This window comes from Mycteria americana, chromosome 23, assembly GCF_035582795.1.
Source record: "Mycteria americana isolate JAX WOST 10 ecotype Jacksonville Zoo and Gardens chromosome 23, USCA_MyAme_1.0, whole genome shotgun sequence".
NCBI classification, from domain to species: domain Eukaryota; kingdom Metazoa; phylum Chordata; class Aves; order Ciconiiformes; family Ciconiidae; genus Mycteria; species Mycteria americana.
Genome location: NC_134387.1, coordinates 1,882,723 through 1,899,160, shown reverse-complemented (window position 1 = coordinate 1,899,160; position 16,438 = coordinate 1,882,723). Strand labels below are relative to the sequence as shown.

The following is a 16,438-nucleotide window of genomic DNA, read 5'->3' as shown; positions in this document are numbered from 1 at the left end:
ACCCCCACAGGCACTCCCCAAGCCTGCCATAGGCACCCTGGGCGCTCCCTCAAGCACCCTATATGCACCCATATATACCCCAGACCCGCCATATGCACCCTGGGCACCCCATAGGCACCCCTAAGCGCCCCATAGGTGCCCCATATCCACGCCAAACACCTGCCAGGCACCCCATAGGCACCCCATATATACCCCAGACCCCGTAGGCGCCCTGAGCACCCTATAGGCGCCCCATAAGCACGCAAGCACCTGCCAGGCACCCCACGGGCACTTCCCCGAGCACCCTATGGGCACCCCACATATACCCCAGACCCCCACAGGCACCCCTAAGCACCCCATAGGCGCCCTGAGCACCCCATAGGCGCCCCATAAGCACCCAAGCACCTGCCAGGCACCCCACGGGCACTTCCCCGAGCACCCTATGGGCACCCCAGCACCCCCCAAGTGCCCCATATGCGCCCCACAGGTACCCAGACCCCCCCGTGGGCCCCGGGGCGCCCCCCAGACGCCCCATAGGCGCCCCATAGGCGCCCCCCAGACGCCCCGTAGGCGCCCCCGGTCCCACCATGGCCGGGCCCGCTCCGCTCCGCTCCCGCCGCCTCCCGCTGCCCGCGCGGCCCCTGACCCCGCCCCGCCCGGGGCTTCCGGGAGCGGCGGGACCGGGGGCGGGGTCGGGGGTCGCGGCGGGGCCGGGGGAGGTGACGGCGGGGTCAGGGGTCGCGGCGGGGTCAGGGGTGACGGCGGGGTCAGGGGGCGATAGGGGCTGGACGGGGGGGGGGGGGGGGGGGGGGGGGGAGGCGCGCGCCCCCCGCCCCTCGCTCCAGGGTGGCGGCGATTGGCGGCCGCGCCCCGTGACGTGGAGTGACGTGGCGCGAGGGGGCGGGGCCGTAGCGATGGCGGCGGCGGCGGCGGCGGCGGAGGGTACGGACCGGGACGGGGGGGGGGGGGGGGGCTCGGTGCCCCCTGACCCCCGCCCTCTGCCCTCTGATCCCCGACCCCGCTGCAGGGCCGGCGCGGCGGAGGCGTCGGGAGCGGGGGGAGGCGGCGGCGGGGCGGGACCCGGGCCCCCCCCGCCCCGAGGAGCCCGGTACCGGTACCGGTAGCGGCCCCGGCCTGGCCCGGCGCCTGCTGGGCTTCGAGCTGCGGGACCTGGCGCGGTGGCACCGCTTCGTCCGGCTGCTGCACCGGCCCGCCGACCCCGCCGCGCTGGGCGCCTTCCGGGCCGCCTTCGGTGAGGGGGGCCGGGGGGAGACCGGGGGCGGGGGGGGCACCGGGGGGGGGGCTTCGGGCACGGGGGGGGGGGGGGCTCGGGGGCTTCGGGAGGGCGGGGGGGGAGCCGGGCACTGGGGGCCCCCGGAGGGCACCCGGGCACACAGGTGGCGTCCCGGGGGTCTGGGGGGGACCCAGGCGTTCTGGGGGGGTCCCAGGGGCACCCACGCATCCGGGGGGCCCCCGGGCACTTTGGGGGGTCCCAGGGGCCCCCGGGCGTTTTGGGGGCTCCCAGCTATTTGGGGGCCCCCAGGCGTTTTGGGGGGACCCAGCGGTCCCAGGGGCCCCCAGGCGTTTTGGGGGGGTCCCAGGCGCACCCAGGCATCCGGGGGGCACCCGGGCACCTTGGGGCTCCCGGGCGCCGGGGGCTGCGGGCTCCGGGCCCTGACACGTCAGCGCCAGCGCGGGGGCCGGGCGGGGCTGGGGGTCGGTGCCCGCCCGGCTGCCCCGGGGCCCGGCCCGCTGGGGGCCCGGCCCGCTCACCGCCCGCCCGGCCGGCCCAGGGCTGCTGATGGCGCTGGACGTGCCCCAGGAGCGGGGCCTGGGCCACCTGGACCGGCGGTTCCTGGACGGGCTGGAGGTCTGCCGCTTCCCGCTGCTGCCCTTCCTGCGGCCCCTGCCCCTGGACTGGATGTACCTGCTCTACGCCGCCATGTTCCTGGGTGCGGGGACGGGGACGGCGGGGACCGGCGCCGGGACGGGCGCAGGGGCCGGGGACCGAGGGGGGGGGAGCGGGGGAAGGATGGGGACGCGGACGGGGACAAGCGGGGGGCGGCACCGGGACGGTCCCTGGGGCGGATACCGGGATGGCAGAGGGGGACGGGCACCGAGATGGGCACGGGGGGGTGGCACTGGGACAGAAACGGGGGCGGGATGGGGACAGGAGTGGCACTGGAGTGGGACAGGGATGGGCACTGGGACACGGGGACTGGGGCTGGGACACAGGGACTGGGGCATGGGGAGTGGGACTGGGACAGGCATGGGCACTGGGACTGGGACATGGGGACTGGGACACAGGGAGTGGGACTGGGACAGGGATGGGCACTGGGGCTGGGACACGGGGAGTGGCACTGGGACATGGGGACTGGGGCATGGGGAGTGGACTGGGACAGGGATGGGCACTGGGACTGGGACATGGGGATTGGGACACAGGGAGTGGGGCTGGGACACGGGGACTGGGACATGGGGAATGGGTCTGGGACAGGGATGGGCACTGGGGCTGGGACATGGGGACACGGGGAGTGGGACTGGGACACGGGGACTGGCACTGGGACGTGGGGACCGGGAGTGGGACAGGGCTGGGCGCGGGGACGGGACCGGCAGGGGAACCGGGGAAGGATGGGGGACAGCCCCGAGACGGGTACCGGGACGGCAGAGAGGGACGGGCCCCGGGCGGGCGGCCCTGGCACGGGGGACGCGTCCCCGTGACGGGGACGGGGACGGGGACGTGGCGGCCGCGGTGCCCGCAGGGGCGCTGGGCATCATGGCGGGGTGCTGCTACCGGCTGAGCTGCGTCGCCTTCCTGGGCCCGTACTGGTACCTGCTGCTGCTGGACAAGACCTCCTGGAACAACCACTCCTACCTCTACGGGCTGCTGGCCTTCCAGCTGGCGCTGCTGGGCGCCGACCGCTACGGGTGGGCACCGCCGACCGCGCCCGGGGGTACCGGGGGTACCGGGGGGGGGTACGGGGGGTGCCGGGGTCCTCCGAGGCACGGGGTGCCCGTTCTGGGGGAGGGGGTGTGTTTGGACGTGGGGGGGATTTTTGGGGACGTGGGAGGCATTTTTGGGGACGTGGGGGGCATTTTGGGGGGACATGGGGGGTATTTTTGGGATATGGGGGTGTTTTTTTAGACATGGGGGGATTTTGGGGGACGTGGGGGGGATTTTTGGGGGACGTGGGCGTTCTTTTGGGGGACGTGGGGGGCATTTTTGGGGGACATAGGGAGGATTTTGGGGGACATGGGGGGGATTTTGGGGGATGTGGGCGTTCTTTTTGGGGACGTGGGGGGCATTTTGGGGGATATGGGGGGTATTTTGGGGGAGGTGTGGGGTATTTTTGGAGATGTGGGGGGCATTTTTGGGATATGGGGGTGTTTTTTTAGAGATGGGGGGATTTTGGGGGACGTGGGGGGGGATTTTGGGGGACGTGGGCGTTCTTTTTGGGGACGTGGGGGGCATTTTTGGGGACATGGGGGTGTTTTTTTGGACATGGGAGTATTTTGGGGGAGGTGGGGGGTATTTTTGGGACATGGGGGTATTTTGGGGGAGGTGGGGGGCATTTTTGGGGACATAGGGGTGTTTTTTTGGACATGGGGGGATTTTGAGGGACGTGGGGGGATTTTGGGGGATGTGGGTGTTCTTTTTGGGGACATGGGGGGATTTTGGGGGAGGTGGGGGGTATTTTTGGAGATGTGGGGGTTCTTTTTGGGGACGTGGGGGGTATTTTTTTGGACAAGGGGGCATTTTGGGGATGTGGGAGGCATTTTTGGGGACAGGGGGTCACTTTTGGGAACGTGGGGGGCATTTTTTTGGACATGGGGGTATTTTGGGGGACATGGGGGTATTTTTTTGGACATGGGGGGATTTTGGGGGAGGTGGGAGATATTTTTGGAGATGTGGGGGGCATTTTGGGGGACATGGGGGTATTTTTTTGGACATGGGGGGATTTTGGGGGAGGTGGGAGATATTTTTGGAGATGTGGGGGGCATTTTGGGGGACATGGGGGTATTTTTTTTGACATGGGGGCATTTTTGGGGATGGGATCTTTTTGGGAACGTGGGGGATATTCTTTTGGACAAGGGGGCATTTTGGGGGACATGGGAGTATTTTTGGGGATGTGGGGGGCATTTTTGGGGATATGGGGGGTATCTTTTTGGACATGGGGGCATTTTGGGGATGTGGGAGGCATTTTTGGGGATGGGGGTTGCTTTGGGAACGTGGGGGGCATTTTTTTGGACATGGGGGTATTTTGGGGGACGCGGGGGGTATTTTTTTGCACACGGGGGTATTTTTGGGGTATGGGGTGAGATGGGTGGCACCGGGTCCTGCAAGGCGCCGAGGTCACCACCGTGGCGTTGGGTCAGCCGTGGGGCGGCACAGTGCCCGGTGTCCTCCGTGGGGTGGCGCGGGCTCTGGTGTCACCGGCGGTGCTGGGTGCCTGCGGGGTGGCAGAGGGATCCCCCGCTGCGCCGGGGGGCCCGTGGCTCCGTGTCCCCCGGGGCTGGCGCACGCCCTGGTGTCCCCTGCGGCGCCAGGGTCCCCGTGGGGTGGTCCGGACCCCAGCGTCCCCGCCGGCAGCGGGGGTCCCCACGGGTGCCGTGGACCCCAGGATCCCCCCCACCCCCCCCCGGCGCCGTGTCCCCGTGGGGTGGTGGCACTGACGACAGCGGGGCCGGTCACCCCCTTTCTCTGGGGGTGTCCCCCCCCCGTGTCCCCGCAGGTCCCTGGACGGGCTCTTCCGTCCCCAGAAGCGGAACACCCACGTGCCGCTGTGGAACTACGCCCTGCTGCGCGCCCAGGTGGGCGCCCGGGCGCCGGGGTGCCCTGTGCCCCGCCCCGCAGGCCTGGTCCCCTCCGGGACCCCCTCTCACCCCCTGCCCCCCAGATCTTCATCGTCTACTTCATCGCGGGGCTGAAGAAGCTGGACGCCGACTGGGTGGGGGGCTACTCCATGGGCTCCCTCGCCCGCCACTGGCTCTTCGCGCCCTTCAGGTGAGGATGAGGAGGGTGACAAGGGGGGTGGAGGGGTCGGGCTGAGGATGAGGAGGGTGACAAGGGGGGTGGAGGGGTCGGGGTGAGGATGAGGAGGGTGACAAGGGGGGTGATGGGGTTGGGGTGAGGATGAGGAGGGTGAGAAGGGGGGGACGGGGACGGGGTGAGGATGAGGAGGGTGACAAGGGGGGTGATGGGGTTGGGGTGAGGATGAGGAGGGTGATGGGGTCGGGGTGAGGATGAGGAGGGTGACAAGGGGGGTGGCGGGGTCAGGGTGAGGATGAGGAGGGTGAGAAGGGGGGGACGGGGACGGGGTGAGGATGAGGAGGGTGACAAGGGGGGTGATGGGGTTGGGGTGAGGATGAGGAGGGTGATGGGGTCGGGGTGAGGATGAGGAGGGTGACAAGGGGGGTGATGGGGTTGGGGTGAGGATGAGGAGGGTGAGAAGGGGGGGACGGGGATGGGGTGAGGATGAGGAGGGTGAGAAGGGGGGGACGGGGACGGGCTGAGGATGAGGAGGGTGACAAGGGGGGTGATGGGGTTGGGGTGAGGATGAGGAGGGTGACAAGGGGGGTGATGGGGTTGGGGTGAGGATGAGGAGGGTGATGGGGTCGGGGTGAGGATGAGGAGGGTGACAAGGGGGGTGGAGGGGTCGGGGTGAGGATGAGGAGGGTGATGGGGTCGGGGTGAGGATGAGGAGGGTGACAAGGGGGGTGGCGGGGTCGGGGTGAGGATGAGGAGGGTGACGCCCCCCCGCAGGCTGGTGCTGTCGGAGGAGATGACCAGCCTGCTGGTGGTGCACGGGGGGGGGCTGGTGCTCGACCTCTCCGCCGGCTTCCTCCTCTTCTTCGACGCCACCCGGCCCCTCGCCCTCGTCTTCGTCACCTACTTCCACTGCATGAACTCCCAGCTCTTCAGCATCGGTGAGACGTGGGGGGGGACACACAGCACCCTTCCCACCCCCCCCCCACCCAGAGCACCCCAGAGCACCCCCAGCCTGGGCAGGGCACCCTCAGATCCCCCCAGAACCCCCAGCCTGGGCAGGGGCACCCAGGCACCCCCCAAAGCACCCCCCAAAGCACCCCTACCCTGGGCAGGGCACCCCCCAAATACCCCCAGCCTGGGCAGGGGCACCTGGGCACCCTCTGGCCCCCACTAAAGCACCCCCAGCCTGGGCAGGGCACCCGCAGACCCCCCCCCCAAAATACCCTGAGCCTGGGCAGGGGCGCCTGGGCAGGGGCACCTGGGCACCCCCCCAAAACACCCCCAGCTTGGGCAGGGCACCCTCAGGATGCCCCCAAAATACCCCAGCCTGGGCAGGGCACCCTCAGGACCCCCCCCTAGACACCCCGAGCCTGGGCAGGGGCACCTGGGCACCCTCCAACCCCCCCAAAAGCACCCCTGGCTTTGGCAGGGCACCCTCAGACCCCCCCAAAACACCCTGAGCCTGGGCAGGGGCACCCAGACCCCCCCCAAAGCACCCCCACCCTGGGCAGGGGCACCCTCAGACCCCCCCCAAAGCACCCCTACCCTGGGCAGGAGCACCCTCAGACCCCCCCCAAAACACCCCCACCCTGGGCAGGGGCACCCAGACCCCCCCAGAGCACCCCCACCCTGGGCAGGGCACCCCCCAGAGCACCCCCATCCGGGGCAGGGCCTCCCCGCGGCGCTGGGGGTCCCCGGCCCCGCGCGGGGGTCCCTGAGGGCTGCCCTCCCCAGGCATGTTCCCCTACACCATGCTGGCCACCAGCGGCCTCTTCTGCCACCCCAGCTGGCCCCGGCGCCTCTGCGCCCGCTGCCCGCCCTGGCTGCGGGGGGTCCTGCCCCACACCCGGCCCCCCCGGCCCAGCCCCGACTGCCACTACGGGGGGCGCGGGGGGCGCGGGGGCCTTCGGCCTCGCCAGCATCTGGCTGCCGCCTTCACCCTCCTCTACGTGCTGGAGCAGTTCTTCCTGCCCTACTCCCACTTCATCACCCAGGTGGGGGCTCGGGGGGGGCGAGGAGGGGGCAGGCAGGAGGGGGCATTTTTGGGGACGGGGGGGTATTTTTTTGGACATGGGGGCATTTTTGGGGAGGTGGGGGGCATTCTTGGGGACGTGAGGGTATTTTTGGAGATGTGGGGGGCATTTTTGGGGACATGGGGGGTATTTTGGGGACGCAGGAGGCATTTTTTGGGACATGGGGGGCATTTTTTTGGACATGGGGGTATTTTTGGAGATGTGGGGGGCATTTTTGGGGATATGGGTATTTTTTCAGGACGTGGGGGGCCTTTTTTGAGACATGGGGGTATTTTTTTGGACATGGGGCATTTTGGGGGAGGTGGGGGGTATTTTTGGGGAGGTGGGGGGCATTCTTGGGGACGTGAGGGTATTTTGGGGACATGGAGGGCATTTTTTTGGACATGGGGGTATTTTTGGAGATGTGGGTGGGTATTTTTGGGGACATGGGGGTTCTTTTTGGAGATGTGGGGGGTATTTTTGGGGATGTGGGGGCCATTTTTGGGGACATGGGGTTATTTTTGGGGACGTGGAGGGTATTTTTTTGGACATGGGAGTATTTTGGGGGACGTGGGGGGCATTTTTGGGGACACGGGGGGGGGAGCGAAAGGACAGTTGGTGCTGGGGGATGCTGGAGGGGGGCATGGTGGTAAAGGGGGGGGCTGCTGGGGGGCACAGGGGCAGCACCAAGGGGGAGCTTGGGGGGAGGGCAGTGCTGGGGGGAATGTTAGCGGGGGGGGGGGCACACTTGGGGGCACAGGGTAAGGGGGGGGACACGGGGACGCGTGGGGACGGTGCTGGGGGGGGACACGACACAAGCATGGGGGGGTCACAGGGTTACCCGCCACGGGAGGGGGATGACACAGGGGATGAAGGAGGGGGGGACACAGGGGTCCCCGTCCCCTCCTTGTCACCATGGGGTGGGGACACTGTTGTCCCCTGGTGTCATCGTGTTGTCCCCCCCTGGTGTGACCCGTGTCCCCCCCCCCAGGGCTACAACAACTGGACCAACGGCCTGTACGGTTACTCCTGGGACATGATGGTTCACTCCCGCTTCCACCAGCACGTCAAGATCACCTACCGGGACGGGCTCACCGGGGAGGTGGGCTACCTCAAACCGGGGGTGAGCGGGGACCCCGGGGCGGGCGGGGGGGGGGGGGGGAACACACGGGGTGTCCCCCTCACGGCCAGGGGAACCCCCGCCCCCCGGGCAGGTGTTCACGCAGAGCCGGCGCTGGAAGGACCACGCGGACATGCTGAAGCAATACTCGACCTGCCTGAGCCGCCTCCTGCCCCGCTACAACATCTCCCAGCCCCAGATCTACTTCGACGTCTGGGTCTCCATCAACGACCGCTTCCAGCAGAGGTTTGGGGGGTGCGGGGGGACACACGCCCGGTTTTGGGGCGGGGGGGGGGTGGATGCAGGGCGGGGTGCTGACGGCCCCCGTTCCCCGCAGGCTGGTGGACCCGCGGGTGGACCTGGTGCGGGCGCCGTGGTCCCCGTGGAGCCCCACGCCCTGGCTGCTGCCGCTGCTGCTGGAGCTGTCGCCCTGGCGGGAGCGGCTGCAGGAGCTGGAGAGCCGCCTGGACGGGCACACCGAGGCCGTCTTCATCGCCGACTTCCCCGGTACGGGGACGGGGTGGGGGGGATCCCCTGGGGTTGGGGGGGGGGGACGCCCACCCTCGGGGGGGGGCTGCACCCCCTTTTTTTTTGTGTGTGTGTGTGCGCGTCCCCCCAGGTCTGCACCTGGAGAACTTTGTCAGCGAGGACCTGGGTAACACCAGCCTGCGGGTGCTGCGGGGAGAGGTGCTGGTGGAGCTGGTGGAGCAGCACCGCAACCGCTCCCTGCGGGAGGGCGAGGGGATGCAGGTGAGGTCCTGGGGGGGGGACGGGGGGACAGGGACACGCACACACGACACCCAGGGGACTTCGGGGGGGATGCCCGAGGGGTGCTGAGGGCCCCCTCCCGCCCAGCTGCCGGCGGGGCAGTACCACAAGGTGCACACGGTGTCGCCGGAGCCCTCCTGCTACATGTACCTCTACGTCAACACCACCGCGCTGGCGCTGGAGAGGAACCTGACGCGGCTGCAGGAGCTGCGGGAGCGGGTGCGCAACGGCACCGGTGAGCGCTGGGGCTGGGGGGGGTGGCGGGGACCCCCCGTGTCCCCCCCAGCTCACCCCTCTCCGGTCCCCACAGAGAAGGAGCCGCTGCCCCCCGAGCTGCGGCCCATCCTGGGGGAGCCGCTGGCAGCGGGGGCCGCGGCCGACCCGGTGGTGAGCACGTTCCTGCGGCGGCAGCGGCGGCTGGAGGAGCAGAGCCGGCGCCGGGAAGCCAGCCTGGCCCAGCGCCTCCACCGCTTCCTCCGCAAGAAATTCTACCTCTTCCGCCGCAGGTGAGCCCCCAAAATCACCTTTCCCCCCCAAAATCACCCCCCCCGCCCCGTTACTGACCCCCCAACCCCTCGCAGCGCCCTGATGACCTCCATCTCCCTCCGCAACCTGGCGCTGGGCCGGCCACCCCTGGAGCAGCTGGCGCAGGAGGTGGCCTTCGCCAACTGGCGCGGTGAGGAAGAGGAGGCTCAGCCCGAGGGCGGCGGGGAGGGGCAGGGGGGGCCCGAGCTCTGAGCGACCCCCAATAAACTCAGTTTTTTTAAGCCCACCCCCCCCAGGCCTCAGTGTCGTGTCCCCCCCCCCCCCCCCCCCCCCCCCGGCCGGGTGGCAGTTGAGGCAGGGATGGTCGAACCCAGCACTTTTTATTGAGATTTCTTTAGTTTCTTTCTTTTGGAGTTGGTGAAACCGAAACAAATGTAATAAAACCTCCAGAAAAATATTAAAAGAAAGAGGAAAAAAAAAAAAAAAAAAAAAAAAAGAGGAGAAAGCCCCCCACACCAGCACCCCCACCCCCCCAAGGCACTTCTGGGGGCACCGGCCCCCCGGGACGGGCAGGTAAACAAGCCGGCTTCTCTGTACCACACCGGCCAAATGCGCCGCGGTCCCAGGGCCGGGTAGCCCCAGCGCTTGCCTGCCCCTCTCCCCCTCCATCACTGAACCCGATTTCCCCCTTTTTCACCCCGATTCGGAGGCCGTCTCGGCCTCCTGGGGGTGGGGGAAAGGCGGCTGGAGGGGGGCGAAGGTGCTGGGGGGGGGGGCTTTCAGGAAAATCAAGAGCTGCCGTCTGAGCCCGGGGGCTTCTCTGTACTCACGCCCCGCGCCTCAGCACACAATAAATACACCGCTAGAAAAAAACGTTCAAGTATGAAGGGCCAAATCCCTCTCCTTTTTCCCCCAAAAATATATATATATAAAGGTCGGCCGAGCCCCCCCGCCCCCCTCAGCACCGAGCTGGGGGCGGGAAGGAGGGGAGTTGTGCAGTTGTGGAGTCACTTCAGCTTTCTTATAAAGAAAAAAAAGAACCATAAAACATTTTCCTCCGGTACCAAACCCGCACGGGGGATTTGGGGGAGGGGGGGGGGGCACGGTTTTAACACCATCCCTTCCCCTGCCCCAAAACGTGCGTCCTCCGAGAGAAGAGAGGTTTTTAAAATCGGGGTTAAGAACAAAACCAGCACCAGCGAGGTCCCGGCGGGAAAGGGGGGAGCCAAAATGTTGTCATCGTGTCCCCCCCGCAGCGGGACAGTGAGAGTTGGAGGGGTGGGGGGGGGGGGAGTGCTCGGGGCTTTTTGCCATCTCTGAGCTCAGACGTCACACGAGATTTTAAAAAGAAGCCGGAGGGATCGGCGGCCACGGCGGGGGGGGACACGGGGGGGCTCGGGGAGAGGCACGAGGCCGCGCGTGGTCCCCACGCAACCGAAACGATGGCGAGAGAGAGAGAAAGAGAGAGAAAAGGGGGGGGACATGGGGCCAGGAGAGCCTGGGGGGGCCGAGGAGCTCTTTCCCCCAGAGCCCGCGAGCTTCTCTGTAGCCTACGCCCGCAGGAGTGGGGGGAAAAAGCCTAACAAGGCTTTGTTTTGTTTTGTTTTGTTTTCAGTATTTTAGTTTTTTGGGAACTTCCCAAGGGAAACTGTCCCTACCAAAGTGGCCATAGGCTGCGGTCCTCTGATAGAGGGGCTTCTTCAGATCCAGATCCCTGGAATATACAAGTCCTCAACTCAGTAAAGAGGATCCGGCCACGCGCTTGCCCCTTCCCTGCCTGGCCGGGGGGTCTGCGGCGTCGCCTCCGTCTCCTCCCATCCCCGGGGGGCGGTTGGAGCTTCCCCGGTTGTCTGTGTGTCCGTCCCCGTGTCCCCCCCCCCCAGTTCCCGAGAAGCCGGAGAAGCTCCAAGCGCTCGGCTCTCGGCAGATACTTACCTCCGTCCGCGCCCGAAAGCGCTTTATCTTCCGGCATAAGCGGCTCTCCTTGCCGGTTCCAGCTGCACCAGGCGGTGACCGCGGCTGCTCCGGGGCCGAGGAGGGGAACCCCCACACGCTGCCACCGCCCCGGTGTGCCCCCCCCTTTCCTCTTCTCCCAGCGGCGCGTGTTCCCCCCCCCTCTCCGGCGCCCGTTACCTGACGATCACCCCGGGGCGGAGGTCGAAATTCTTCTTGACGATCTCCAGCAGCTCCCGCTCGCTCTTCTGGGAGGTGCCGTAGTGGAAGATGGAGATGGACAAGGGGTGGGACACCCCGATGGCGTAAGACACCTACGGGGGGGGGGGAGGGGCACGCATTGAGTCCGAGGAGCTCCCCCCCGAAAAGCGCGGGGAGGGGGAGACCCGCCCGCACCCACCTGCACCAGCACCCTGCGGCACAGCCCGGCCTTGATCAGGGATTTGGCCACCCAGCGCGCGGCGTAGGCGGCCGAGCGATCCACCTTGGTGTAATCCTTCCCCGAAAAGGCGCCGCCGCCGTGGGCCCCCCAGCCCCCGTAGGTGTCCACGATGATCTTGCGGCCGGTCAGACCGGCGTCACCCTGCGAGGGACACGGCCGTCACCGCCGTGCCGGCACCGCCACGCCGGCACGGCTTCACCGGAAAAGCCGCTGTACCTGGGGGCCGCCGATGACGAAACGGCCGCTGGGCTGGAGGTGGTAAATGGTGTCGTCGTCCAGGTACTTGGCCGGCACCACCGCCTTGATCACCTTCTCCTTCAGCGCGTCCCGCATCTCGTCCAGGCACACCTCCTCGTCGTGCTGCACCGAGATGACGATGGTGTGCACCCGGATGGGGATGACGGCGCCGCGGTCCTGCATGTACTGCACCGTCACCTGCCGGGGGGAACGCCGGGGCGGTCAGGGGATGAGGCGGGAGGTTTGGGGACTCAGGGGAGCGGTTTTGGGGACCCCCGTGGCAGCGGGGTTCCCAGCGAGGTCCGTGGGGGCCCTCACCTGCGTCTTGGAGTCGGGGCGCAGCCAGGGCAGGGTGCCGTTACGCCGCAGCTCGGCCAATTTGGCGTTCAGCTTGTGGGCCAGGACGATGGTGAGAGGCATGCACTCCTCCGTCTCATCCGTGGCGTAGCCGAACATCAGGCCCTGCGGCAGAGGGAGGGGGCGATGAAGCCACGACTCCTCCGGCTGAACCGCGGCGGCTCACGCGGCACAGGGACTCACCTGGTCCCCGGCACCGATGTCCTCCTCGCTGCGGTCCAGGTGGACGCCCTGGGCGATGTCGGGCGACTGCTGCTCCAGGGCCACCAGCACGTTGCACGTCTTGTAGTCGAAGCCTGGGGCAGAGCGGAGGCGGCGGTGAGCCCGGTGCGCCGAGCCCCACGCCGGCAGCGAGCCGGTGACCCCCTCGGCACGTACCTTTGGAGGAGTCGTCGTAACCGATGTGCTTGATGGTGTCCCGGACCACCTTCTGGTAGTCGACAGCGGCCCGGGAGGTGATCTCCCCCGCCAGCAGGATCATCCCCGTCTTTGCCACCGTTTCTGAAGGGAAAGAGGAGGACGTCAGCGCCGGCGTCGCCCACCCAGCGCTGGCGTCACCCTGGGCCCCCTGGGAGCCACTCACCGCAGGCCACCTTGGCATCGGGGTCCTGCTTGAGGTGGGCGTCCAGGACCGCATCGCTGATCTGGTCGCAGATTTTATCTGGGGGGGGGGGACACACACAGAGAGCAGGAGGCCGTCAGGGCGGCGCGGCGCGGCACGGCACGGCACGGCCCTTCCTTCCTGAGCCGCTGTCCCTCGGCTCAGCTGAGTCCACGCTAAGCTGGGGAGCGCAGCCGCGGCCGAGCACAAGCGTCCCCTTAAGCCGGCAGCCTCCCGCAGCACACACAGCCCTCGCCTTGTCCCCGCGCCGGGTTTTCAGCCTGGAATTTCAGGCATTTACCAGTTAAGCTCCAGTTACAATGGGGTCAGGGCTTGTGTTCAGCCACCTACGGCACTGCTGAAGGGGACCGGCACCCCCTTCTCCAGCCCCGGCTTTCCGGAGCGTGCCAGCCTCCCCGCAACTCTGCCCCCGGTTCCTTGGGGGGTGCGTGATGCCAGCAGCCGCCCTGGAGCGTGCCCGGCCAGCTCCCACCGGATACCCAGTTCCCTCCGGGAGCCGGGATGTTTTATTCTGGGAAAGGGAGAGCCCCCTCCTGCTCCCAGAGCTTCCCAAGGGCCGCTCGGGGCTCGGCGGTGAATAAGCAACTTCCCTCGGACTGCGGACGTCCTTGGCAGTGACCTTTCGGGCTGGATTCGGGAGAGGATGAGGCAGCGCCTCGTTGGGGCGAGGGAAGGCGGCTCCCCCGGCCGCTTCCCGGGGTGAAAGAGCGAGGGAATGGACCTTACACCCACGCGTGGCTGCCGAAGTCCTTTTCCCTTGCGGCAGCGCACGATCCCAGGTACGGGGAGCCCTTCCAACGCGGGGGGGGGGGGAGCCCCAAAGGTACCCCTGGACCGGCCGCAGGACTTTGGTCACGCCATCGGGCGCTGTGGGTGCCAGCGCACCTACGCTGCGGGGCGATGGGAAACCGCGTTTGCGGGGGGGGCTGGGCGGGCCGGCCGGCCGGGGCTGGGGGAGCGCCCGGGCAGCGGGTGCCGGCAGCTGCCTGCGCAGCTTTCCAGTCATGTGCCCAAAACTGGCGAGCACAAAGGCAGGGAGGGAGCCCGGCACGCCATGGCACCGGCCTGGAACACGGCCCGGGAGCTCGGGGGGAGCCTAAAGCAGCCCCCCACGGGGGTCCCCACTCTCCAGCTGCGGAGGGGGTGGGCACATCTGGAGCGTCCCGGGTGCGGGCAGGGTGCTCCATCACCGCCCGGGCAGCCCACCGCTGGGTGGGGGGCGGGAGAGCCGGGGACCCCCGTGGGGATAACGGGGGGGGGGGGGGGGGGGGGGGGGGGGAGCAGGGTACTGTGGGGGCGGGGCCCTGCCCCGAGGGGTGGGGGGGCCCTTGGCCAGGCCTGTCACGGCCCCAGCAGCCACGCTCCCCCCCGGGGGAGACCCGCGGCGCTCGGACCGCCAGGCTGCGCGGGGGGGGGGTCCCACGGGGGAACCGGGGACACGCCGGGTCCCGCCGCCCTCCGGGAGCTGCTTAGTCACGGCTGAGTCACGGCGGCCCCCGGCCCCCCCCCCGCCGTTGCGTCACCCGGTAAGACCCCCCCCCCCTCCCCTCCCGCCACCCCCGGTGCGTGCCGTGCCGTGTCCCCTGTGTGTCCCCCCCCGCCCGCCCCACGCGGGAAGCACGTGCGCGCCGGGGCCCGCAATGCGGCGCGCGCCGCCCCGCACTGCGCGCGCGCCCGGTTGCGTCACGGCCGCCCCCCCCCCCCCCGCAACCTGTCCGCGAGGACAACCCCCCCCCCCCCCCCTCCAGGGCGCTCGCGCCCCCTCCTCCTCCTCCCCTCCTCCTCCTCCCCCCGCCCGCCCTGAGGCGGCCGCGCGCTGCTGGGCCGCGCCTGCGCGTTCGCTGCTCGCCGCGGCCCGCACCTGGGTGCCCCTCGCCCACGGACTCGGAGGTGAAGAGGAAGGTGCCCTCCTCGATGAACACCTCGTGGAAGCCGTTGAGCTGCCCGTTCATGGCGGCGGCGGCGGCGGAGGAGAAGCGGCGTCGGGCGGGAGCGCGGGCGCAGCGGGAGCGCGGGAGGCGGTACAGCGCTGGAACGGCCGCTGAGGACTGAGTGCGGCGCCCTCCGCCCCGCCTCTATTTATACCCTCTTCGCCCCGCCCCGCCGCTTCCTCCTACCAATGGCGGACCCCGAACGCGCCGCGGAGACAGGGCGGCGGAACCACTGCCGGCGGGCGGGGGAGGCGGGTTACGTAACGCCGGGCGCTGCCTCCCCCGCCGCGGCTGCCCCGCGCCCCCCGAGGCCAACCGGGCGTCGAGCGGAGCCGAGAAGGCGGCCAGGCCGTCTCGCCGTCCTTCCAGGGCGCGACGAAGCGGGCGGGAACCGGCGTCTCCCGCCGGCCTCCCCCGGTGCGGCCGCATGGTGCCTCCCTCGCGGCCCGGCGGCGCGAGGCGCGGGGCGGCGGGCGCATGCGCCTCGTGGCAGCGCGGGGCGCGCATGCGCGGTGCGTCGTCCGCCGGCGGCGAGGACGGCCCCTCCCCGCCGCCGCCATCTTGCGGGCTGAGCGGCCCCGCCATTGTGCGGACCTCGGCCCCCGCCGCCCCCCCGGCACCGGCGCCCCGCGCCCCGCCCGGGCCCCCCGCCCCGCCCCAACACCTCACACCCCACCCCAACGCCTCACGCCGCCATCTTGCGACAACGGCGGCGGCGCCACCATGGCCAAGGGCGCGCAGGCCGGCCCCGGTCCCGTCAGCCGGTACCGGGTCCCCGGGGCCACCCGAGGCGCCGCGGCCCGGTGGGCCGGGGCTGAGGCCGCGGCAGGGCGATGGACGGCACCCGGGGCGGGCGGCCATCGCGGCCTCTTGGCGCCTGATGCAACCGGCCGCCGGTGTTGCCACTGCTGGAGCCGTCCCAGCTCCCTCCTCCTCCTCCACCGGCCCGCGGCTGCTGCCCGGCTGCCGGCCAGGCGCGGCTCGGCCCCTCCCGGGCCAGGTGTGGGCACGCAGAGCCGCGGCAGCCGGGCCCTGGCGCCGGCCTCTCCCCGGGGCACAGGGTGTGCCCGGACCGGCCCCTGCCAGGGGAGGGCTGGGCAAGGCCCCGTGCGGCCAGGACAGATGGACAGACAGCCGAGACCCACGCGCCCAGGACAGACGGACACCCGGGACAGACAGGCAGCTGCTACCCCAACACCTGGGACGGACAGACACCCAACGCCCACACGCCCAGGGCAGACGGACACCCAGGACAGATGGACACCCACTACCCCAACACCCGGGACAGACAGACTCCTGCCACCCATACACCCAGGACAGACAGACACAGCTGCTACCCCAACACCCAGGACAGATGGACACCTGGGACAGACAGACACCCACTACTCCAACACCCAACACCCACACGCCCAGGGCAGATGGACACCCGGGACAGACAGACAGCTGCTACCCCAACACCCGGGACAGACAGACACCCAACACCCACACACCCGGGGCAGACAGACACCTGGGACAGACACCCGCTACCCCAACACCCAGGACAG

At 69.4% G+C, this 16,438-nt stretch overlaps 2 protein-coding genes across 2 annotated transcripts; one reads left to right on the top strand and one right to left on the bottom strand.

Annotated features, from left to right (window-relative positions):
• The first annotated feature begins 1,102 nt into the window (after window positions 1-1,102).
• GGCX (gamma-glutamyl carboxylase) lies at window positions 1,103-9,659 on the top strand. The gene is made up of 14 exons (XM_075523731.1): window positions 1,103-1,231; window positions 1,773-1,931; window positions 2,739-2,904; window positions 4,710-4,788; window positions 4,875-4,981; window positions 5,741-5,904; window positions 6,701-6,960; window positions 7,970-8,101; window positions 8,193-8,344; window positions 8,436-8,605; window positions 8,718-8,848; window positions 8,954-9,101; window positions 9,177-9,372; window positions 9,448-9,659. The coding sequence occupies exons 2-14, from the start codon at window positions 1,781-1,783 to the stop codon at window positions 9,602-9,604; spliced, it is 2,013 nt and encodes a 670-aa protein (XP_075379846.1). The 5' UTR covers window positions 1,103-1,231; window positions 1,773-1,780; the 3' UTR covers window positions 9,605-9,659.
• A 54-nt stretch (window positions 9,660-9,713) lies between these two features.
• Window positions 9,714-15,022, bottom strand: MAT2A (methionine adenosyltransferase 2A). The gene is made up of 9 exons (XM_075523753.1): window positions 14,825-15,022; window positions 12,925-13,002; window positions 12,720-12,842; window positions 12,525-12,637; window positions 12,303-12,446; window positions 11,964-12,182; window positions 11,706-11,888; window positions 11,486-11,619; window positions 9,714-11,066 (listed from the first exon to the last, which is right to left on the bottom strand). Exons 1-9 carry the CDS (start codon window positions 14,913-14,915, stop codon window positions 10,964-10,966), a joined length of 1,188 nt encoding a protein of 395 aa, XP_075379868.1. The 5' UTR covers window positions 14,916-15,022; the 3' UTR covers window positions 9,714-10,963.
• Between the last annotated feature and the right edge of the window lie 1,416 nt (window positions 15,023-16,438).

Coding starts and splice junctions, on each gene's coding strand:
- GGCX (XM_075523731.1), top strand. CDS start 1,781: ATGGCGCTGGACGTGCCCCAGGAGCGGGGCCTGGGCCACCTGGACCGG. Junction 4,982..5,740: donor TGGCTCTTCGCGCCCTTCAG/GTGAGGATGAGG, acceptor GCCCCCCCGCAG/GCTGGTGCTGTCGGAGGAGA. Junction 8,606..8,717: donor CTTCATCGCCGACTTCCCCG/GTACGGGGACGG, acceptor GCGTCCCCCCAG/GTCTGCACCTGGAGAACTTT.
- MAT2A (XM_075523753.1), bottom strand. CDS start 14,915: ATGAACGGGCAGCTCAACGGCTTCCACGAGGTGTTCATCGAGGAGGGC. Junction 12,447..12,524: donor ACATCGGTGCCGGGGACCAG/GTGAGTCCCTGT, acceptor CCTCTGCCGCAG/GGCCTGATGTTCGGCTACGC. Junction 11,620..11,705: donor GCCGCAGGGTGCTGGTGCAG/GTGGGTGCGGGC, acceptor CCCCCCCCGTAG/GTGTCTTACGCCATCGGGGT.